At 39.8% G+C, this 26,410-nt stretch overlaps 1 protein-coding gene across 1 annotated transcript in view; it reads right to left on the bottom strand.

The window, feature by feature from the left end:
• Nucleotides 1-17,189: 17,189 nt before the first annotated feature.
• Nucleotides 17,190-26,410, bottom strand: part of LOC140235690 (seipin-like) — a 160,257-nt gene continuing 151,036 nt past the window's right edge. Inside the window, exon 8 of the mRNA XM_072315711.1 lies at nucleotides 17,190-18,012. Coding sequence (XP_072171812.1) covers nucleotides 17,486-18,012 — 527 coding nt within the window. The 3' untranslated portion in view covers nucleotides 17,190-17,485. The remainder of the gene's footprint in view (nucleotides 18,013-26,410) is intronic.

The raw sequence follows: 26,410 nt of genomic DNA on the forward strand, positions 1-26,410 counted from the left end.
TGTTGGTGATGTGATATTAAATAAGCACTCCATTCAACGCGCCGTGCAATTTTGGTTCTATTTTTGCGTGCAACTTGGTTCGATTTTTTTGTTCTATTCCACGGTTCGAGAAATTGTATGGTACTGCGTGTACTGTGTGTTGCATATTGAGGATCGCATGCAGCTAGCGCAGGTACGTGTGCGGTACATGCATGCGCGTACGTAGGCCTACGTAGTGCTAGTGTACGTGTATGACGAGCGCTAGTATAGCTGTGACCTGTATCGACACTGATTGCACAAGCCAGAAAGAGAATCGCAGTGGATCCACATGTAAGTATGGCTATATTTTTCATACATATAGGCCCTATAGACTTCTAGGCCTACTTAGACCAAAAAGATCTACTTGGACGTTGTATAAATCAAATAGTGTATGGTCTTTACTCGTGCAATGGAACGAGATTTCGCACTCGGTGAAAGATGAGGCGCACTATTCAACTCGGCTTCGCCTCGTTGAATAGAGCGCCTCTATCTTTCACCTCGTGCGAAATCTCGTACCATTGCACTCGTGACCATTCACTATTTGTATACTACTAGTATCAAAAGAAGCACTGGCAGAGGCAGCAGTACTAAAACTTGCTAATTTCTGATTGCTGCATTATCATGAAATCACAAAGTTACCCGTCCAATTCAGTGGGAATGGTATGAGGGGGGAAAGTATGCAGCCCGCATGTGGCCAATATTTCAGTAGTCTCTTGGCTCTCATCTAGCTCGGATCGGAAACATCGCATCAGCGAAGCGCGGAAGCCTTCGCTAATGCTCAACACAGATAAATCGCAGCTGAAAATGCCATTAAATGTGACATTTTCACGGAGATGTAATGAGCGTTGTGAGGGGCATATTCTCACAGAAACAATGCAAAAACTCCATACCTTTTGTTGGCAGCAGTTCCTAAATAATAAATGAAAGCGAAGTAGGTGCCGATGGTGAAGGCTCCGTTTTCTTTTAGGCCTTTCCTGTTTCACCGTTGCAATATACTAGTAATTAGCAATGTCTATACATCGCAACAACGCGCGCCGTGTACTAGTAGTGTTTTTGCTTTCTCGCCATCTGCTCGACCACGTAGTAGTCCTATTGCATGCAGATGCGCGAGAAGCGAGAACTTTCGGAACATCGTTGCACTTTCCTTTCTGGGTATACTGCGGTAGTTTGGCCATGACATCAAAGAGATATCGTACAAAAATGTACCTCCATGATTACACGAGTGATGGTCGTTATTCCTGAGGTTTGTTTAATCATAAAGTGAAACGATTCATTACTGAGTACTTCGAAGGTTTGTTAATCGAAAACAACAGCTACAGCAAAGGTCGGTACTACAGATGAATGTTCAAAATAAACAAAACTGATTTAGTTCAGAGATTAACAAACATTTTTCTCTTTATTATTTTCCTATCAACGAATCTTCAGTAAAGAATCTAGTATTATCTATCATTGTTATTGTTTCGGAATAACAAACCTTCAGAGTAAGAAAACTGTAACCGTCTTGGGCCGTTGTTGTATTCTGAAATTATACTGGTAGAACGTTTGAAATAACAAAACTGATTTTGTTTGGATGTAAACGAACATTTCTCCTTTATCATTTTTCGATTAAAGATCATTCAGAATTAAGAATGCAGAGTATTATTTTATCATTATTCTTTCGAAGTAACGAACCCTCAGAGTACGAAAACTGTAACCGTTTTGGGACCGAAGTTTTATTCCGAAATTATACTGGCAGAACGTTCAAAATAACAAAACTGATTTTGTTTGGAAATAAACGAACATTTCTTCTTTATCATTTACCGATAAACGATCGTTCAGAATTAAGAATCTATAGTATTTTATCATAATCATTCTTTCGGATTAACGAACCTTCAGAGAAAAAGAAAACTGTAACCGTTTTGGGGCCATCGTTTTATTCCAAAATATCACTGGCAGAACGTTCGAAATAACAAAACTGATTTCGTTGTGAAATTAACGGACATTTTTTCTTTATTATTTTTGGATTAATGAACCTTCAGAATAAAGAATCTATAGCATTATTTTATCATTATTATTTCTGTCGGAGTAACGAACCCTCAGAGTACGAAAACTAACTGTTTTGTGCCATCGTTTTAGTCCGAAATTTCACTGGCAGAACGTTCGAAAGGACAACTGATTTCGTTTTGAAATTTACGGACATTTTTTTTCTTTATTTATTTTTTTGTTAATGAACCTTCAGAATAAAGAATCTAGTACTATTTCATTACTATTTTTTCTGTCAAAGTAACAAACCCTCAGAGTAAGAAAACTGTAACTTTTTTCCAAAATTTCACTGGCAGAATGTTCGAAATAACAAATTAAACTAATTTCATTTGGAAATTAAGGGATATTGTTTCTTTATTATTTTCCGATTAACGAACCTTCAGAATAATAAGGAATGTAGTATTATTCTATCATTATTTCGGAGCAAACACCGTTTTGGGGCCATCGCTTTATTCCAAAATTTCACTGGCAGTGAACAGAACACTGGCTAACCAAACTGCCTTGTGTGAATGTGAAAAACATTGTTTACTTTCACTAAATCAAGAACTGATCTGGAAGGAGAACAATTCATGTGTTAACGAAAATCAAAACTGCATCACAAAATGATATGTATGCCTAGGTCATCATTGCTAAAGAGAATAACATTTCGCTTTCTCCCGTAAAAAAAAAAAAAGAAGAAAATGCTCGACAGTTAAGTGCATGAAATGTCAAAATAATATTTTTTTTTACATTACGTGAACAACCAGACATTCTTTATTATTATTATAAATAGATAAAGAATGTTTGGTTGTTCATGTCAAAACGTTGGCCTCTGCGTGCGGTATCCATTATCAATTTATGCGGGAAAAGCGTAGCTCCTTGAAGCAAGAGCATGAAAAAAATGAAACAACACACACACAAAAAAAAAAACCACCAAACTTCCCTAATTAACATTAATATAATACATTAATACGTTGTGTTCATGAATCCCAAACGGATCCATTTTCAAACATTTGCAGTGATTGGGACAGAAAAGGAATGTAAGTATGAAATGGAAAGGAGAGCAAACTTCATATGGGTGATGGAGAACAAATATTTCAATAATGAACTAGAAAAGGGGGAAGAGAGAGGGCTCAGAACTCTGCCCATCTATGGATCATTATACCTAAATTAAACTATTTATTCCTTACATTATCAAAATTTCCGAGAAAATTGAATTCAAGTCCATTCAAAACTTTTTTGAGTTATCTAGCAGGGAAGAAAAAAATGAACCTTGGTGGTGATATTAACTGATGCTGGTGTAGAGAAAAACAAAGACAGCTTGCTCAAAGATGCTTCCTTCTTTCAGTTTATTTTCTCCCCTGTCATTCCTATCGTTCTCCTCCCAAGAACCCCTGCCATGCATGGACGATGAACAAAACATAATGTTACCGACGCTGCAATAAAAAAAAAGAGAAAGAAACACATGCTCGAGGCAAATTATCTACACTTTTCAAGTTGAACAAATCAATGTTCGTAATGAAGAATTAAAAAAAACCCACACAACCACAGGCAGTGGGGAAACTTGATATCATGGCATGTGGAAATTTCCACGAAAGCCAGGTGTCAGATAAAGGAATGCCGCGCATACTCCCACCTTATACTTCAGTGGTCATAAAAAGCGTGTAAATAGCATGTAAACCAGCTAGGAACAGCGATGAATGATTAGTTATTTTCTGCCCATGGCATGCAGGCCCCCTAACCCTGTTAACAAACCAAGCCAGAAGCATGTGGAGCATTACGTACGTTGAACTTGAAAGACCATCATGACAGAATTACTAATTTCGGCCAGGAGAAGGAAAATGGAATATTCACTGACGTTTACAAATCCATGGAAAGTGAAAAGGCTCAAATGGAACGCATGGCTTTTTCAATAAAACAAGGAAAGGTAGAAATGTAATATATGTCCCCGCCGGAAGTAGCATTTAGTAGCAAAATGTACGATATAGGTAAAAAGATCAAGGTCAAAGGTCAAAGAAGTCAAAGGTCAAAATGCTATGTAGAAGTTTTGAAGCCCTCACCTAGTGTCATCACATAAAGCAAACGGAATAGAAATCGGGTTAGAAATGGCGAAGGAGTAGCATTTTGTAGCCAATGTACAATATAGGTAAAAAATCAAGGTCAAAGGTCAAAGAAGTCAAAGGTCAAAATTCTGCGTAGAAGTTTTGAAGCCCTCACCTAGTGCCATCACATAAAGCAAACGGAATCGAAATCGGGTTAGAAATGGCGAAGGAGTAGCATTTGGTAGCAAAATGTACAATACAGGTCAAAAATCAAGGTCAGAGGTCAAAGAAGTCAAAGGTCAAAATTCTGTGTAGAAGTTTTGAAGCCCTCACCTAGTGCCATCACTTAAAGCAAACAGACTTGAAATCGGGTTACAAATGGCGAAGGAGTAGCATTTTGTAGGAAAATGTACAATATAGGTCAAAAATCAAGGTCAAAGGTCAAAGAAGTCAAAGGTCAAAATTCTGTGTAGAAGTTTTGAAGCCCTCACCTAGTGCCATCACATAAAGCAAACGGAATCGAAATCGGGTTAGAAATGGCGAAGGAGTAGCATTTTGTAGGCAATGTACAATATAGGTCAAAAATCAAGGTCAAAGGTCAAAGAAGTCAAAGGTCAAAATTCTGTGTACAAGTTTTGAAGCCCTCACCTAGTGCAATCATCAAAAGCAAACGGAATCAAAATCGGGTTAGAAATGGCGAAGGAGTAGCATTTTGAAGCAAAATGTACAATATAGGTCAAAGGTCAAGGTCAAAGGTCACAACTGAAATTCTGTATAGAAGTTTCAAAGCTCCCATGTAGTGCTATCATATACAGCAAACAGAATCAAAATCGGGTTCGAAATGGCGAAGGAGTAGCATTTTGAACATTTTGATCACACAAGGACGCACGGACGGACAGACGGACACACACACGTACGGAGCCCGTTTCATAGTCCCCTGCTCGAACTCGTTCGGCGGGGACAAAAACAACTCACTGAATCTACAAAAAAAAAAAAAATAAACGATTTGCATTTGCTTACTCCATCGCACGTTTTCTTTCTTTTTTTTTTTTTAACGAAAGATGGAGGTAATTTTCTCTCTGCGGCAATGCTTTGAACGCATCTAATTTTGCGTCATTGCCAATGGCAAGCTTCCTAAAGAATTGATACAAATCCTTTCAAATATACAAAACAAAAAAGTCAAAAAATCCTGGATCCTGGCGGTGAATTCCGGTGGTATTATAAATCCTGGTCACTACCAAAATTTAGTCATCTGTTCCTTGCGCCATTTTACCAACCAACTGTTCCTGAAAATGTCATCCTAATCTGTTCCCAAATTTTGACTTATTTTGCGAATAGAGAGACAGACAGGCGCAGGCAGACAAACGAACACACAAACCAAAGCAGCAAAAAAATACAACCTTTGGCAGAGGGGGCATGCATTTCATATCGTTTGTTTTTGCGTAACCCGACAACAAGCGTGACAACAAGCGAGCATGTGTCAGCCTTCCTCAGCCTCCCTTGGCCTCCAACTCTCTCTTTCCGTCCTCTCTCTCCCTCTCACAAAACCGTCATGTACATTTGTATGTACACACAGTCGGCTGTCTGTACAGTGGCTAGTATAGGTGCAACTTCACACAAATTGCCGTGTGTGTGGGTCCCGAATCAGAGCGCATGTGAGTGAGCAAGTGTGTGATGTGGTGGTGTGCAGCTAGAGAAGCCATGTTGTTGAGCCGCATTGTTGTGATCGGTGCGGTGACTGTGTGGATAACTTTTTGTGCTTGTAAACTGCTGCTCCTTTCAACAAGGAGCACGCTTACAAGTCATTTGCAAATTAGTTATTTTTAGCATGTCGCAGTTTTTTTGGCATGGCACTTAGAATGTCTCGCGTTTTGAAGGATGTCGTGCAAAAAATTAAGCATGTTGCAGCGACATGCTAAAACCTCTCGTGGACCTCACTGTGTTTATATTAATGAATGTACCTTATTCACTACCAGGATGACAAATATTCATTCTGATGTATTCATTAATGATGAAAATATAATCATTATCCCTTGTTTACAATGTTTACACATTACAGGTTTGGTTTGACTGATTGGCAACTATGATGATCAGAAACTGCCATTAAAACACCTTTGTAGCCAACAACACTGCAAGTCCCAGCTCCATTTGTTGCTGATAATATCATACTGTCACACTCTACTGGACACACTTTTGCCCTGTTATATTTCTTTTTCCCTTTTGGTATGTAGCTCTGTCATGGTACATACACACTTTTTAACCCCCACAGTTCAACGATCCAAGGGACACACTTCCGTTGCATGGCAATGGATATTTCTACCATTTTCTACCATTTCTGCCATCTAACACTTCTGGTGTAAGAAACAAGCACATGGACACAGATATAGTTAAAAATTCACTTTTATTTAATAGAGTTTCAAGTAAACATCATTTCACAGATCAAAATAGAATAGCAGCCATATTCAGTACTAACTTTCCCTGGGGAATATGCCAAGTGCTGTTTGCACAATCATAGAGCTAGGGGCATTTTAACACAGTAAAATATTTATATCCCCATGAAAGTTTTGCTATCACAACATCAATTTTCTAAAAAAACTGGCCGCAACTTAACATGAAATAGCTGGCATGACATATCATCATCGATCTTCATACACTTTTCAGTCACTTGTAGATAAGCAAATCAAAAAGAAAATTATAAAATTTCAGGGCTATGTATTGAATATGCAAAAAGTGTAATTCCCACTTATATCCATTTCTCTTGTACATACTTGAAGAAGTGTTGTGACAATGCCAGTGATTTAATAATGCTCTTGTCTTTGATATCACCAATTACTCAAATTAATGGTTTCACTATTTGAGGGGTAAACTGTGCAGGTAAACCATGGCAAAGCACCAGAATTAGTCATCATCTAATCTTTGGTGACCCATTTATCTTCCCTTCAATGCAAGCTAGACAATAATGAAAGTATTGCCGAAGTCCTGTTCAGAAATCTCTTATACACGGTTAAACTAAAAATGTCACTGTGGCAACTGGTATGCTTCTGCCATTGTAGTAATGCATGATTCTCTTAATAGGTCTATAATACAATGTCTTGACAATGTGTGATGACAGTTTCACATAACTGTAACAACTCACCAAAGTATCGCAAATTCATCTTCCATGCATTCTTGCAGACTCTTACCTGAGAAAATTGGAAACTTGGGGTGGGGGTAGCATGAGAGCTGGGGGCATGGTGTCCATTGGCATATTCCATCTCACTGGTAAAAATACCTGCTAAGTACATTGTATTTTATAGAATTTTGGACTATGCAGTTTGGAAAAAAAAATAAAGACAGACATAATATCACTTTTGATTCTAGAGAAGAATATTACTGAATATTCCTTAATTCAGGGGGTTTGGGCCCCCTGGGGCCCTCAAGGAAAGCATGGGGCCCATTTAAACACTTTTGAGATCCTATCCCCCAGGAATGCTACATGCCAAGTTTCGTGAAAGTCCATTATGTTGTTTTCAGCAAGAAGATGAAAATGTACAATTCATGTACAACTCATTGTTTTAAATTTGCTTTATCACTTCTGGTTCTAGAGATGAAGATTTGTAAATATTCCTTAATGTTGGGGATTGGGGGGGGGGGGGGGGAATTGGGCCCCTAGAGGTCCCAAAGGGGAGCATGGTGCCCAGTTGAACAAAGTGAGATGTTAACCCCCTGGCATGCTACCTGCAAAGTTTGGTGAACATTGAGTCACCCTTGAGTCTGCCAAGAACAAACTTGAAACAAACAGTCATCAATATACTGACCCATTGTATTAACTTCTGGTTCTACAGAAAATCTTAACAGATTCTGTACTGGGGGTGGGTTGCCCCCCCAGGTGGGGCACGGTGCCCATTTGAAGGAATTGAAATTCTATCCCACTAGGGATGCTACCTGCTAAGTTTGGTGAAAAATTCATAATGAGGTTTTCAGGAAGATGAAAATGCACAATTAAGGCCCCATAAGGATCCCTCCCCACCCCCCTCCCCTGAGTCCCAAGGGGGCACCCCTGATTCCGCCATGAACAAACTTCAAACTACAGTCATCATTGTACTAACTCATTGTATTAACTTAGCTCTATCACTTCTGGTTCTAGAGAAGAAGACTTTTTAAAGTGAGGCAGTCCTCACAAACAAAAAAAAAATATGTTGTTGTTCCCTCCAATGGACTACTTTCACCAAAAACAAACTTTCAAATCACCAAATAAGCTTGTAAATTTTTGTTGAAAAAGTGTGAATCTGCATGGTGAATACGCTAATGAGCAAGTCTTGGCGGAGAGCAACAACTCTTCCCAGCCGTGTTCTGCTCGTTATCCGTACGCTCCCTAGTTACCTGGATGCATGAAGAAGTCGATGGCTACTAGTATTTGACATTGTTTTTACGTATATACTGTGCGAGTGTGTGTGTATGTGTGTGTGTATTGTGTATGGTATATTCGCACAGTACACGTGTGGACGGTACTATACTAGATCTACGGTAGATACCCCGGTTTGCCCTTCGCACTTTTCCAGTCTATCACAGCGCAGCTGCAGCCCTGTTGCCGCACATGCAGTTAGCTAGCTCTATGTACAGATTGTAGGTAGAAACGGTTCTACACATTTGTGACCCGCTACAACAAAATTGTCCTAAAGTCGCGCACGGTTGAAGCCGTGAAAATCGAGTTTGAAGTTAGAGCATCAAAATTGGTCAAAACTTACGATTTTCTAAATTTGACATATTATTAGAGTTTGACATGTCTTCTATCATCTGTCGAAATTTTGAAGCAAAATGATGAAAGGAAAGACCAAAAAATAGCGTTTTTCTGGGCCATGTTTTTTTTGGCGTTTCAACGAAGCAGAAACTGGTTCGAACATTTTGATTGATCGCCACACATATCACATAGGCTCCGCCCCTAACAACGACCAGAGTGATCTCATTGGTCAGTTTGCTGCTTGCCGCTAACCGAAGCGTGAAGCTCGCACACTGCCCAGTCGACTGGTGCGTGCTGGTGGGGTGCGCTATGCCCAGCCGCTTCTCCTGACATCCTGGTCACTGATTGGTCGGTGAGGAGACCGCGGACGCTGTGTTTGAATGAGCATTTCGGGGGTTGCTAGGGCTTAACTTCTATTGTCCGGAGGTGAATACTGACTTGCGTGTCTCTTGATTGTGATTGCGTCGCAAGGAGAACTTTTAGGGCGCTTTTCTCGAAACAGTGATTTCCCAGACGTCTTGACATGCGCTCTTTTAAACATTGATATCTCCGCAGTCGATTATTTTTATAAGACATGTTATATATCAATTTAAAGCAGAAAGATTAGGGAATTGTGTCATGCAATTTTCAAATAATCGACCTCCCCCGACTTTAGGATCATTTTGTTGTAGCGGGTCACATTTATTTACTAGTGTAGTATGCTAGGGGCGACCGCCGACCGCATTCAGCGTCGTCTGGTCGGGCTATCTTACATCATGCCGATGTGTCAAGCAGTAGTTTTGCTCGAATCGTGCAGAAAATTGCCCAGGAAAATCGTTTCTTCTGTCCCAGACCCACAAAAGTATCATGAAAGGTGCGCTGTATGGCTGAGAAATCTCGGTACAACGAAGCCGAACATAAAAAACTTAGGGCCTACAAGAATTCTCGATATCGTGTTGTGACCTACCTGTGCGTGGACCATTTGAGAAGCAACGTTTTTAAGTGGACAGGCAGGCTGTGGCCCTTGGTTATAAACCGAGAAAACTCCTGAAGCCAGATGCAATCCCGACCATATTTGCTCACATGAGTTATAAAACAGAAACACCTCGAGCAATTGATTTCGAAGAGAACCGAGGAAAGGAAGCGTTATAGAGAGGTAAGGAAGGTGGCTAGCTATGTTTCATTTACAGTGGGGCTGCAGCCGGGGTTGGACTGCAGTACAGAGCCACTGAGCTAGCTGCTGCCAGTGCCGACTGGACGTGCACGGCAAAGTGGAGCAAAATCATATCCCTGCCGCCCTCTGTGTTTACCCTGCCCGGCAGACATCGTATTTTTTTTTTGAGGAAAGGCGATATCTGAGTACTTACAGAAATATCGAGATACAAACAGTATTTTCTTTGAAGAATTCGACTCTCTAATGCACAGGTTATCTTCGGTTTGAACGCCAAACTCAGCTAAACGGAGTACTGTGTACATTAATATTAGTATACCGGTAAGAATTCGCACGTGAGAGTGGTTTGTACGCAAAGTAGTATGCAACACGGACGGAAGCTAGAAAAGGACCATGCCTATTTGATGTCAAGTACATGGTATATTTGATTTTGAAATATATATAAATTTATGTTTACAATATCAATTTTTCATGAATTATATATACCCTGGTAAGTAAGCTTGAAATATTTTGTTTAAAATAATAAAATCACATACTTTCACATTTTATGATAAAATTACAACTGATCATTTGAACACTTAAATTGGCTTTTAGAGGCACGGCTGTCAACTTGGTGAGTAGGGCATGAATGACGTAGCATCTTTTTGCAGGCTCTTACACGATTGCTTGCAGGAATTATTTTCAAAAAATCGCGTATGGAGACAGTTTTTAATTTCCAAGCGTATAAACTGGTAAAAGGTTATATTTTTTACTCTTCTTATTAAGTACAGTGAAAATCTCAGGACTGCCTCCCTTTAAGATTCCTTAATTTTGGGAGGTTTGGGCTGCCCTGGGGGCCCCGAGGTGGGGCATGGAATCCATTTGCTGAAAACTGAGGGAGTTAGGTTAACCCACATATTTTTGGATGATTTGTATAAAAAACTGTTGCCATGGCAACTCATTTCTGAACAATCACAAAAAAAGGTGTCTTGCACAACTGGGGAATTCCACGATTAGTAACATTACATTTAAACAAATTTAGATATTTATTTTTACTGCTAAATCACCATTTATTCATTTCAAGTCAAAATCATATTGAAAACATGTTCATCCTTCCCTGGTTTATGACATGGAAAAGAATGAATGCAATCCAATAAATATTAGAATTGCTATGGCAACTAAAAGGGCTGGTTAGTAACGTTACGAAAAAAGGACATGACAAAAAAAAAATCAATGTCTTGTAACAACAAGTGTGCAAAAATTCAAGTTACTCCAAACAAAGTGTTGCATTAATTTCAGTTATTGCATCATGACAAATGTTCACACAAATATTTTTAGCAGTTTGACAGATAATTTATTAGCTAGACCCCCAGAAGCATGGTTAGTAATGTTACGGTTAGTAACATAACATATGTCCGCGGTAATTCTGCAGGTCATTTCACCCTTTTGTAATTGACAAAATGTCACATGACTTCTGGAGTATATAAATGTATTCATCTTTCACCCTTTAGCAAAACTTTGAGGAAAAATTTTCAAAGGAACCCACTGTAATTTGCATTTAAGTGAATTTCAGCATCCCCAGTCCCACATGTACATTTTAAAATGATGGTTTTGGATCTCGCAAAACCAATAAATACGAAAAATAAAATCTATTGAATTTGAAAGACCTTAATGGTTGGTGAAAATCCATGGCATTATATGGATGTAGAATTTGATTAAATCTGTTCGACTGGACTTACTTGTGAAAATCACCGAGAAAACAGTTTTGTGACTCGTCTGAGTCACTTCTTCAGCTCTGTCTGGCTGGCGAGCATTTACCCGTGGAGGGTGAATGGGCCGTGTTCACCCACCTGAAGAACACGGGGCACCATTTTGAGGACAAAGAGGTCGACATCATTGACAAGGAAACCAGATGGTTTGAAAGAGGGGTCCGTAAAGCTGTGTATGTGAATGCGGAAAACCCTTCACTCAACAGGGGGGGGGGGACTCCGACACAACCTTTCACCAACATACAAGTCGGTGATCCGCAAAATTCCTCGAAGTACAGACAATAGAGGCAGTAACATTGCCCATTCACCCTCCACGGGTGAATGCTCGCCAGCCAGACAGAGCTGAAGAAGTGACTCGGACGAGTCACGAAACTGTTTTCTCAGTGATTTTCACAAGTAAGTCCAGTCGAACAGATTTAATTTACATGCTTTTATCCATGGCATTAGTTGATACCTAAATTAAAGAGTAAGATAAAGAGGCACATTTCTTTTATCCATGTCATATCCACCTAACTGCGGAAATGCCCAACTACACATTACATTGACTGCATGTGCCAGATTACACCTCAGCTACTCTAAAACTGAGAGTAGTTTGATCCACAACATTTTTGTGATTTTATTAAAAAATTGCCATTGCCATGGTAATGCATTTTGCAATACTGACGAAAATGGTGTCTTGCACATCTACCTGTGATAGTGATCACACATGCCAAATTTTAGGTAAATTGGTAAAAAAATGACTGTAGTTTGAGCCACATTTTGCATGATTCATATGAAAATTTGCTGTTACCATGGTAATGCATTATTTCACACAGATGAAAAAGATCTTGTACATCTACCTATGACAGTGGTCACACCTGCTAAATTTTAAGTTAATTGCTCAAAAATTGAGAGAGTATTTTGAGCTACACGAATTTGCAACAGACAAACTGACTGACTGAGCGCCCAGAAACCCAAGAGTGATGCAGAAAACTTTCATCAGTTGGGAGATCATACAATAGGAAATTCAGGCTTCTAACAACCTTTATTGATTTGCTGGCTAGCTTTGATCCACTCCTGTGGACTACTTCAGTTCAAATTATTGCACTGTTTCCCTAGCACTGCCTGCTTGTTTCTTGATCATTGGACTGAAGATTGGTGATAGGCCACACTCAATAGGGATTCTGGATACAGCCTATCACCAATGATCAAGAAACAAGCAGGCACTGCTAGGGAAATGGTACAATCATTTGGCCTGAGCATGGGAAAAATTGTGACATTTTAACATTTTTACTTGACCTTTGACCCCATAGCCCAAATATTTCCCTACATAATCATTGTGCAATAACGCACATACCTAGTTTAACTAGAGCACTCGGCCGGGGGACCTCATCGAGTACATGTATCCCCTGAACCCCCCCCCCCCCCCATACCCCATTTGGATGATTTCTTTAGGCTAAACTATAAATTCTGTCCTGATCAGGGTGACCTTTGGCCCTGTAAAAGGTGGAACAGTGGGGGCAGCATATATTTACCACTTCATGTATAAAGGCGGAACAAGCGAGGGCGCCACCACCAAAAACAAAAGGCATCTTCATTTCACTATAATGCACCTTTTTGCCAAATTTGAAGAAAATCTGATAAGAAATGTGGCTGATAGAGCGCACACAAGAAATGTGGCATGGTATCCAAGTCGGAACAACAGTTTGCTGTCACCACAAACTGTTGTGTCCTTCATGTAGAATGACCACCCATACACCTCCTTAGCAAGTCTGAATAAAATCCACTGAGTACCTGGTAACAATCAAGTTATTGCATAAATAAGCACTTTTGCAAATTTTGACATGATCAGGCTGACTTTTGACCCTGTAAAAGGTGGAACAGTGAGGGTAGCATTATCAATAGGTATAGGTATATAGTTTTGACTATGATACATTTACATACCAAATTTGAAAAAAAAAATTGCTCAAAAAACAAGGCCAGCGTCGCACATACAAGCAGACCCTGTTAAATTTATCTTTTCATGTAAAAAGACGGAACAAGCAAGGGCGCCATCACCAAAAACAATAGGTGTCTTTGTTTTATCATAATACACCTTCATGCCAAATTTGAAGATGGTCTAAGAAGAACTGCAGCCAGTAGAGCACTCACAAGAAAATCTCTGCGGCGGACGCGGTGGCGGCGGCACGAGGCCAAATCCATAGTATCCTCCCAACTCTGTTCAGGGGATACAATTAAGAGTATACATTGAGTACCATGAATCTCCAAGGTATGGAAAAAAAAAAATGTTATTTCTGCATTAAAGGAGAAGTCCGGACGATTTTGATTAAATTTCACCATAATCTACATATATCATAGGCCAAAATGACTAAGTTTCATGAAAAAAATACCCTCCCAACTCGTCACAATCGATTTTTTTGCATCACTAATTTTGAATTGTAACTGTTCAATTTCTGTACGCCAGCTAGAAAGATCACGTGATGGCGTGACGTATTAGCCCCACATTGCTCTGTGTTTGGAGGGTCAGCTGGCTCGGGGAGCCCTGCATGAGCAACGGTGATACGGGTCTAGCAAGCGGTAGCGTACCGCGTGGTTCCGGCCATGCAGCGGATCCGCGGATGCACGCGGTGTGTATGTTATTGCTTCACTTCGCACGCGAAAATGCTGATGTGTCAAGCGTTTGGCCAGAAGAAGAGTTTCTTTGCCATTCCGAACCCAGAAAATGAGCGGGAAAGGTGCGCCAGATGGCTCTCCAATATCAAAACTTACAAATACTACTCGATGCAGCCTTGTAATACTCCCCACCGGCGGCGGCACTAGCGCTTGCGTTTCTTCCGCGGTTCAAAGTTATACGTTCGTAATTTACCACCGTCAGATATACTCAACAGTCTCGGACAACAAGAGAGGCAATAATTCTGAAATTGACAGACTAAACTCAGATTGTTCACACTCAGAAGTCGAAAACCCCCCCCCCAAAAAAAAAACAACAATCGCGGATTGTGATAGCATTTGGCAGCACCAGACGTACTTCTGTAAATGTATGCCTGATCACTGTGATGGCAATAATACAGTAGCCGATGAATGTACATGTAAGTGATGGGATGGACACAAGTAAGTACGGCAATATTATAATACATATAATATTTCAATTAAATGAAAATGTCATAAAATTACGACTATTTTACATTAATCTTTGACGGATTTTAAATGTACATATATCGAAGATGATTTGAATAAAGGAATACAGGACTTGGCAACATTACTCCTAAACGGTGTACGAACTCCTGCGGTAGCGCCAACTAGGCAGCCCTTGGCAGGCATGCAGATACCGCGCCGCAGTCAGCAGTGCAATGGGAGATCGATGTGTAGCTGGGCTGCGCTCGCGGTGCTCTCAGTTGAGGAAATCGAGCCCGATACGTCACGCGCAATGCATCCTGGGACAGATAGTACGAAGAGCTGCTCGCGACGGATTTGAACATGAAGAATTACCTTATTTAAAAAAAAAATCATAGTAAATGTATCTGATGGTCTTTTCTCATTAGGAATAAAGTAATAGGTTTATGAAATATTGTTCTTTACACGGGAAACGGCTGATAATCGACCGGACTTCCCCTTTAAATAGAACAATTTAAAAACAATTCAACCTTACCCTTGACCCCATGACAACAAAATTCCCAAGAGAAATATTGTCAGCTACTACATGCATAAGTACTCAGTTTCAAGGAGATAATGCAGGCCTTTATTTGAGATATGGAGGAAAAAAAAAATGAAATGATCTTTGATCACAAGGCTCACAACTTATCGTGGAGAATTTTTCTCTGGTAATCTATACATACACCAAGTCCTGTAAAGATATGCTCAGGCAATCCAGTGATATGGGCAGAATAATGACAGTTTAAGAATTCATCTTTGACCTTCGACATTTGACCTCGAGCATGTGCACCCAACAGTTGATAATCACAGCTTTGTCCACTCATACGTACGAATGCCAAGTTTCATTTGGATACCTTGATGGTTCTTAAGTTAGGCTGTCCACAAAATTGATTTGAGGATGAAAAAACGGATGAAAGGATGGACAGACAACCTGGTGGAGGCCTGTCGCTATGGCAACTGGTAATGAATGTCTCCCAATAGGTCTAGAGGATGTTTTGACACTGTGAGACAAGCTTCACATAACTGGTAAAAAATTACAGCTTGTCACAAATGTGTGGAGTGTTTACTCTATATGAACAAGGCTTAATTTAAATGAATGGCTAAATTGTTTAACAGAACGATTATTCAAGGATTTGAGCATTTCCACTTGACCTTTGACCCTTGCCCTATTGACCCCATGGCCCACAATACTTTATACTTCAATCACTAACCGGTAACATCCATTTTCATGTCAACACTTACAAATATTTTCAAAATATTTGACATTTGAAAATTTTCCTTTGACCTTTGACTCCAAGCCAAACTCTTTCCCTAGCTACTCTGGATTCCCCATGAGCAAAATTGACAATACAGTCATCAAAATACTTAATAATACCATTAACTTAGCTCTACCACGTCCAGTTCTGGAAAAGAAGATATTTGGAGATTATCTAAATTTTTTTTTTTTTTTTTGGGGGGGGGGGGAGAACAGTGTGGCTATTTGAACAAATGGGATCATATCTCTCTAAGGACACTGCATTTGGTGAAAATCTGTTGAAGTGTTTTCAACAGGGTGAAATAGTAAAGAGTGCACGCATGGCACCTAACGGATGCTGAACGATGAGTGACTACAACAGCTCACTTGAACCTTTGACTCGGGTGAGCTAAAAATCATCCTCAATCATTCTTAGCTACTCCACTCTTGTAAAATATGTCACCTTTAACATTAGCTTAATATACTTGCCACAAAGTTATTAAAAGTCCCAAGCTCTAATCTTTGCAATGATATATATAACTTGTCCTATTGCATTTCCAAAAACCTACCAAACAAATAATACAAATAGCAGGCCATCAGACAAACACAATTTTCACAAATTTTACTTTAAAGTTTGGCATGCACACATGCTTCACAATGACAACAAACTTTTGAAAATATTCCCAGATGTTTAAATTCTACCATGAGGCAAGTAAGATATCGACATTTTCATTTCTGAAACAGCACAAAAGTAAATTTTGGCTGTTTTTCAACTGACTCTTTTATATTTGCAATTTCTGGCAGTTTAATTGTCTGCAACTTTATCAGGGTATCACGGTGATTGGTCACACATGTTTCCTGCATGCAATTGATATGTTAATTGCCTGTGACATTCACTACTGCTGTGTGGTGACCCTGCATTATTAGTCAGGAACTACATGATCAAGACAGCAGCTGCAAACAATTACTCTACATATGTTTTTTTTTTTAATACACTATACAAAATTTCCCCAGGACAAACACACATATACACTCACACAAGAACACACTAAATCACACGTTAACCTATGCACACAAACATGTCATCCAGCCCTCCACTTACACTGTGAAATAGTCATTGAATGCCCTCAAATGTGGAACTTTTCCTTTGCTTTTTGTTTGTTGTAACATAAATCTGAATGTGCAACCAAATGCCCATACATTTTGAGAGAAGATGAGAATCACAAGTTCTTACACCCATGCACCCAACCTGTTTACCCCTGAACACATGGGCCCACTTCAAATGAACCCATGTCATGATATTGCAACAATCCAGTTGTTGAGATATTTATAGCTGGATGATATCCAAAAATTACCAACATTTGAAAGAATGTGAAGGCACCTTGAGACAATTGTGATATTATCTGACCTGCTTACACATATCAAACAAATTTTCTTGGATCACTTAGACAGACCAGATCTGTGTCGAAGCCCTGATGCACAGCTGGAGTGCTCACCACATTCTGATTCTGCCTCTCGAGTGCTGGCAGTGACATTTCTGCCTTGATCTTCCTTCTCATGATCTGGATCTCCTATCCTTACCTCTAATTTCTCATCTGGCTTCTCCAGTTTAGTTACAGGTTCCTCACTTTCTTCACTTGTGGAGCTCTGTAATGACTCTGATAGGCTTCCCTCCCCCTTCAGTGTTTCAACTTTCAAACTTCTGTCCTGGTTGGAGTCACTATTGTCACTGCTGACCCCTGAACTTTGACCCTCAGGGCTTGTCTGTTCCATAACCACTGTTCTGTCCTCCTGTGACCTTGATGCATGCCTTCGTACAATCCTATGAGGACTCTGGGAATGGGAGGCATAGTGTTGCTGAGAGGTCCCTGGTGCACGAGAAGGAGGAGAGGAGGCTTGGGTATGTTGGAGGTCATTGTCATGTGGGTCGATGATGGTCACATGGGGAGGACGGTTTCGAAATAAGGCTGTAACAGATGAGGAAAAATTTAAAGAATTAAATTGTGAACAAGAACTGCAGCTTGCAACTGATTGACAAATTGCCCTACATCGACGTAAAGAAGCACTGAATTGATCAGTGTCTTAGTCGTAGCCATGATAAAAAAATCATGGGCGTATTTACGTACTCGAGCGGGATTCGAACCCACGACCTCCTGATCTAGGGACAGGCATCATCTCCATTAGACCACAAAGCTTCTGCCCGGCATCAAGTGTTGGTTCTAATCCTTATGGCATGCAGTCAGTACTGCGTAATTATTCAAATTAATGACATTTTTCCGTCTAGGTGTTTTGCATTGCAACTGATTGACAATTGCCCTACATCAACGTAAATGCACACTGAATTGATCAGTGTTTTAGTAGTAGCCATGATAAAAAATCATGGAGGTACATACCCGAGCAGGATTCGAACCTACAACCTCCTGATCACCAGACAGGCAACATTTCCACTAGACCACCGAGCTTCTGCCCAGCAGCAAGTGTTTGTTCTAATCCTTATTGCATGCAGTGGGTACTGCTGGTGGTCCACTGGTGATGACACCTGTCTGGAGATCAAGAGGTTGTAGGTTCGAAACCTGCTCGAGTACGTATGCCCATGACTTCTGTAATCATGGTTACTACTGAAACAGTTATCAATTCAGTGCTTATTTACGTTGATGTAGGGCAATTTGTCAATCAATTGCAAACTTAATGTCTCCTGATAGAAGACAAATTAATTTCTGGTTTACCCATGCTTGAAATGGAATTTAAATTGATAACTAAGTCTACCAACTCTCACCAGGGATAATTTCGTCAGTACTACACAGTGCCTGCTAAATGTATTGGACACGATATTCTTTAGCCATTAGCGTATAGGTAATCAGACAACTTGTGGGAAGGAAGATACATATCTTCTATAAAGGGATTGTCTCTCATGGAAGAAGGGTTGAACCTAAAGTGTAATCACAAAGTGAGGAACATCCTAATGAACACAGAAATAGTGAGAAATATATGCAAGAAACAGAAATGGTCATTTTTCTATCACCCTCGAAAATGTATGACTTTGATAAATTTGTTACGTTAAAATTATTTTGAAAATTTGTTAATCATAGAATGCAATAAGGTCCATTATGGTGAAGGTTCATGAACCCGAAAATTGAAAAAATTTATTCCGAAGGTTCATGAATTCAAAAAATAAAATTAGAGAAGCACTCTCGAGAGCACAGACCTCTGCCAAGCAGCTCATTGACGCCACTAATCTTGTTCTTCCATATGTATGCGTGCTTAAAGTCACACGATTTCCCAATATAGAAGCCTTTTGTCACATCATAAACTTCCAGCTGTACGATGGCCTCGCCCTAGCAGAAACAAGAGCATGCAATTTGGTGCACGTATAATGCGCAGCTTGAACTCCTAAGTTCATCAGCCCGACCTGCCAAAATATCGAAAATCCTTCTTAAAATCTGCAGAAATTGCCGCATCACTACCAAAATTTAATCATCTGTTACTTGTGTCATTCTCAACCTTCCTTGTAAGTTTCTTCCAAATCTGTTCGCAACCTTTCGAGTTATTCTGCACACAGATAAACCAACAAACACCGAAGAAAACAAAACCTCCTCCTGTAGTGGAGGTAATAAGACCTACACCTTATTCCGTATATTTGTTAATACCTGTATATCTATACACAACTGCTCAAAACGCATGTTAAAAGGTAACACAAATGTGATACTAAGCTTTAATGTAATACTGAGTTTAAGCTTTGGGAAGGCCATGGTTCTTTATAGGTTATATAGTGTTAGGAAGTGACAGAGTATGAGAAATATAATAAGTATATCATAAACAATTGGTAAATCCTACGGCCCGATATTCTCAAAGGTGGAATAACTTTATTACACCGCTTATTCTGCCGATTTATTACGCCTCTTATGTAAATTAGGCCCTCGTGACGTAAAATGACGCGATTTATTCCCCGGAATCTATTCTCAAAGGTGTAATAACTTATTCCCCGGAATAACTATTCCGTGGAATAGTTATTCCAGCTTTGAGAATTCGGGCCAATGTGAAAATTCAGGGCTTGCAGTGCTTGTTGCTCATATGTACAGTACCGTATGTACAGCATGGAAAAGTGTGACATGCAATAGTTCTTGCGGATGCAGCTGTTTTATCAGGCATGTGCCTAATATGGGTGAACGGTAAGATAGACTTGTGGGTGGAAATGTTGCCATTTTGACTGAGTGAGGACAATAGATTTACGCAACTATAGAATCCTTATATTTGAAAATAATTTCTTTTTTGTTTTACATATCATAAATATGTCCCAGTTAATGATAGAGAAACATTTATACAATTGTTATCATATTATAGAAAAATAATAGAGGTTATATTCATAGCCTGGCAAAAATAGTCAATACTTGAATTGATCGCAATCGTGACGTAAAATGACGCGATTTATTCCCCGGAATCTATTCTCAAAGGTGTAATAACTTATTCCCCGGAATAACTATTCCGTGGAATAGTTATTCCAGCTTTGAGAATTCGGGCCAATGTGAAAATTCAGGGCTTGCAGTGCTTGTTGCTCATATGTACAGTACCGTATGTACAGCATGGAAAAGTGTGACATGCAATAGTTCTTGCGGATGCAGCTGTTTTATCAGGCATGTGCCTAATATGGGTGAACGGTAAGATAGACTTGTGGGTGGAAATGTTGCCATTTTGACTGAGTGAGGACAATAGATTTACGCAACTATAGAATCCTTATATTTGAAAATAATTTCTTTTTTGTTTTACATATCATAAATATGTCCCAGTTAATGATAGAGAAACATTTATACAATTGTTATCATATTATAGAAAAATAATAGAGGTTATATTCATAGCCTGGCAAAAATAGTCAATACTTGAATTGATCGCAATCAAACTGAAAACAACATGATGGGAATTCAAAATGTTACAGAGGTAGCTGGGACAGAACAGCTTCGAAATCAGTCTTTGGTGCATTGGTTTATGTGTGCTGCAATGTTACCTTTGTGTGCATACAATTGATGGTTTATAGTACATGCAAAGAACACAATCTCGGCAGACGAGTTACTATCAAGAATTCGCTCAATTGACTTTCTTATGCCCTTTTTAAAAAAACTTCGCATACAGAATGGGCAGCCTCTGGTCCTTATTAGGTATTGGCACTTGCTTATAAAGCATCCTGTTTAAAGGCATAATTTATCATTTGCAGTTGAATTAAAACCCAGCATTAATGCTTTAGAATAGTTCCAAAATGTGAGTTTGAGCTAGAAACAACCAATGTAAAAATTTGAATAAATATAATTAATCTTAAGTATTGTTAAATACACAAAATGTGAACAATGGTTATAATAAAAATGTTTCTAGACTAAACCATCTGCTGTTACAGTTTATTGAGAAAAATAGTGATATCTCCTTATATTTAAGGTTCTATTGCAAAAATCTTCTATGGTAGGATGTTTTGTGATACAACTGACCTACACATATGCATCAAATGTGATATCTTGAACATCCTGTATTATAATCGCGTAAGGATCGGCCTCATGCCTTCCCGTGCTTTTTTTGTGCGGCTATCTCCTTCGAAGCTGAAATCCACAGAATTCTTCACTAAATATATATGGTCAGAACAGCTGTCAGTGTACATATGATCTGAGACTTGCAGGATTTTACTCGATGATTCACCTGCATGCTCCGCATGGATACTGTATACAGCAACATTATATGAAAATGTACACACGGGAGGCATGAGACGACTCCACGTGTCACACGTGGGACATATGGACGAATCAACTTTTTCTCTGGAAGTTTGTCGAGCTCTCTCTTCCTCACCCTCTCTCACACTCTATTTATATCCTGTACAACTAAGCAGTGGAATACTTAGCGTACTTCCAGTGGCAATTCTATGAAGCATAAACACACACACAAACAGCACAATTTTTAATGAAGACAAACAGATATGAAATATATAAAAAATGAAGTAAAAAAATACAACACAGTCTGAGTCAGATGAACGGGAGGTTTGATGAAAAGTCTGATTTATAGACACATGTTCTCGAGGAAATTAAAGAACATCAGAAAGAAAGAGAGAGAGAGAGAGAGAGGAAAAATGATAAATGATCCATCAAATGCATTTCAGGAACAAGTCATAACCCTCAGATGAGATTGTCATCGGGTGGAAGGGGCACAGACGGGTTTTTCAAATAAAAACGTGGGAAAGGAAATATAAACAAGAGACCCGCGGGTCTAGCGCTCACCTGAGTATCGCAAGTTCATCTTTCACGCAGTCACTAATCTAAATTATTCACAGCTCTACTAAAATTTGACCAGGCTTCTCAAGTAGAAGATGAAAATGTACAATAAGGGCCGAAATTTTTAAAGATTCCTTAATTTGGGGGGATTGGGGGCCCCCTGGGGCCCTCTGGGTGGGGCATGGTGCCCCTAGGGATGCTACCTGCCAAGTTTGGTGAAAATGGGTCATGAGGTTCTCAAGAAGAAGATGAAAATGTACAATTTAGGCCCCATTAAGACCCCTCCCCTGGGTCCCAAGGGGGGCACCCCTGATTCTGCCATGAACAAACTTGAAACTACAGTCATCAATGTACTAACTCATAGTATTAACTTAGCTCTATCACTTCTGGTTCTAGAGAAGAAGACTTTTACAGATTCCTTAATTTTGGGGGGTTTGGGCCCCCCTGGGGGCCCCTGGGTGGGGCATGGTACCCATTTTAACAAATTGAGTTCCTAACCCCCTAGGGATGCTACCTGCCAAGTTTGATGAAAATCGGTCTTGGGGTTTTCAAGAAGAAGATGAAAATGTAAAAAGTTTATGCATGATGCACGACGGACGCCGGACGAAGGACGATCGCAATAGCTCACTTGAGCCTTTGGCTCAGGTGGGCTAAAAAAATATGAGGCCCTCAGACCCATGGATTTCCACAGGTGCTGCTAGTCTTATACAGCAAAAGGCGAAATTGTTGTTGTTGTCGGGGCCTTATGTATTTCCTGTTTTATTCTGGCATTGCTGGTTTGTCTATCTCCTCCCAAGCCGTCGGCTCAGGCCCCCGAGACCGGTGCCGTTGGCAGCGGGAGGGTCTCTTACATGCCTTCGACTGGGTTTCGTCCGCGCTCCGCCTCCGTGTCGACGTCGAGGACGAAAAAGAAAAATTAATTAGATAGATGCATAATGCAGTTTTGTGCGTGACGACAGAGCCGAGCGTTTAAATATTCACTGATCCTGCGTTGGACTTCTACTTTCTCGATCGTCCATCTTTTAGCTTGCAGAGACAGTGGGGATACTAAAGATGATGGCGTGCAGCGAAATCTCTGTCATCTTCTGGCGGACACGCATGCACGCACACAATGTACTCTCGGGTACGGCATGCCAGTGTGTGGCCTGCGCCTGTGTATGTATTGACGATGGTTACATGAAACACTATCTGCGTGCACGTGATATGGACACTCATTATGGTATAATACACGGCGCGGTCCAAGTACAAGGGCATTTACGTACAGCGACGTTGGCGTGCCCAAATGAAAACAACGAATGCTGTTATTTTATTGTATTTTGCACAACTGCAGGATGCTATGCAGCTCAGGTACGTCATTTAGTTTACTCTCAAGTCGGGTATCATCGTACTCAGACTGTTCAGGACGGCTAAATATCCACTTAAATTTTGTCCTTGCCGATCGTACCCTTCCATATCAGAGTACACGCGCCACTATTCATTTGTTACTGCATGGCTGCTGTAAGCATGAATATTCATGAGACGAGCGGACGCGGGGGAAACCCTCGCTTTGCTGACCGCCAATTTTTGAAGTTACAAGTGGACATCAAATGTGTGGTTCTATGGTGCATCAAACCAAGTTTTGGTGATAAAAATGAAAAAGAGGGAGCAAATGACGACAAAAATATTCTTCTTTCTCCCATAACGTGGGAAAAGAAATATTAAAGAAAAAATACGAGGCCCTGAGACCCATGGATTCCCACGGGTGCCTACTTATTAAACCTAATGACTATGATCTCCCCCTCCCCAAATATAACAATGATGATTATAATGATAATATCATAATAATAATAATAATAATAATAGTGATAGTTATAATACTAATAATAACAAGAATGATGATAATAATGATGATAATGTACAGTCTGAAGCAGAAGAAGAAGGACATTGATGATTATGATAATAATGATAATAAAAATGTACAGTCTGGCGAAGCAGATAAACGGGTGGATCTATGATCCACATCAAACCAAGGTTTGGTGATAAAAACAGAAAGAAGAGAGCAAACGAAGACGAAAAAAAATTTGATTTCTCTCAGCACAATAGTAACAAAAACACTAGGGGTCTATATATGAAGTAGTCCTACTCAGCACAAGAATATGTATGTTAGTGCAGTGAAGCAGTTTTGGACAGTTTGCCCAGGACTGTCTTCAGAAAAGCTTTTCATCAAGAGCAGAAAATTGGGGGAAACAGATTTTTACAATTCTTAACAAATTAACATTTCCGCCTCCCTTGGTTGATCATCCCTTTATTATGACTCTACTCTCTCCTCTCCCCTAAATAATAATAATAATAATGTTAGTAATAATAATAATGATAATAACAATAACAATAATACACTGAAATAACAATAATAATACGATAGGCCAATGCAAATGAATGGGGAGGGGGTGCTATGATCCATAACTTAAGAGTGGGCGGAAGAGACACAAACAGGTACTGGATTGTTTTGATGTTGAAAATGAAATAGCAATGATAATGAAACTATTTGAAACGTCTATCAGTTGTAGAGTAACCTTGACATGACGGAAAAAAAGATATTCACTATCCTTGACCGATAAACATTTTTCCTTAATTCCCTTGATTCATCCCCATGTCAATGAATAATATAAAATAATGATAAAACCGAATGACTATGATCTCCCCTCCCACAAAATAACAATAACAATAACAATAACAACAATAATAAAATTGATAATGCTAATTATTATGATAATAAAAACAATGAACAGTATCAATGAGATAAACGGGTGGTTCTACATCCATCAAACCAAGTTTTGATTATGAAAACAGAAATGAGGGAGCAAATGAAGACGAAAATATTCTTTGTGTATTTCTTCTCTCATAACGTGGTTGAAAAAATATCAAAGGAAAAATACGAAGCTCTGAGACCCGTGGACTCCCACGGGTGCCTAATCCATATAAAACCTAATGACTATGATCCCCCTCCACAAATAACAATAATAATTACAATAGCAATATAACAATAGGGGCCTAATGAGAATAATAATATGATAATAATAATGATGATGTATATAGTCTGAAGCAGATAAACGGATGGTTCTATGATCTATCAAACCAAGTTTTGGTGATTAAAAACAAAAAGGAGGGAGCAATTTAAGGCGATCAAAAATATTATATTTTTCTCTCATAACGTGGGAAAAGAAATAGGAATGAAAAAAAAAAAATGCTAGGCCTTGAGACCAGCCATGGATTCCCTCGGGTGCCTGCATGGATGCAAGAGCAGGGGGTATAATTAATATCAACGTCATAGTGTCAATAGTATCTCCCCATTCCGACGGGAAGAATCTGTGGGCAGAACTTCCGGAGAATTTCATAAGCGTTTTTGGTAATTTTTCCCTGAATGTTCGTTTCTGGTTTTTGTTTGTTTTGTTTTTTTGTTCTGCGGGGGTGGAAATGTGTGTGTGTGTGTGTGTGTGGGGGGGGGGGGTGGTGGTCATGGGTAGAAGAGATCGAGCACAAGTAACGAAAGAATGAGAAAAATTTCATTTTTATTTCATCAATAAAAATGTGCAAAATCGTATCTATGAGAAAAAAAAAAAACCCTCATACCCGTGGATTTCCACGGGTGCAGCTAGTCTATATTATAATCGTGTAAGGATTGGCCCCATGACTTCCCGTGCTTTTTTTTTTGTGCGGCTATCTCCTCCAAAGCTGTCGGCTCCGCGCCCCCCCGAGACCGGTGCCGTCAGCAGCGGGAGGGTCTCTTCTATTCCGTCGACCGGGTTTCGTCCACGCTCCGCCTCCGTGTCGATGTCGAGAGCGGCACAAAAAACAAAGAAAAACAAAAACATGCAGCAATTGCGCTGGACCCCTGCTTCAGTGGGATAATAGGGTGCAGCGAAAGCTCTAGATCATCTTTCGTGATCACCCAGCTGATTGTTCGCAGAGAGCGTACGCATGACAATACATTGTATACACGGGAGCTTGCCTATTTCGCCATTGGCGATAGGCCATATGCGTGGAGTTCTGTTGTGTTGTCTCTCCCTCGCCCAGCTGATCGTTCACGGAGACAATGGATTATACACGCACCATGCATGGGTACGGGCAAAGAAATTATCGCGTA

Source organism: Diadema setosum, chromosome 1, assembly GCF_964275005.1.
Source record: "Diadema setosum chromosome 1, eeDiaSeto1, whole genome shotgun sequence".
Lineage (NCBI taxonomy): Eukaryota > Metazoa > Echinodermata > Echinoidea > Diadematoida > Diadematidae > Diadema > Diadema setosum.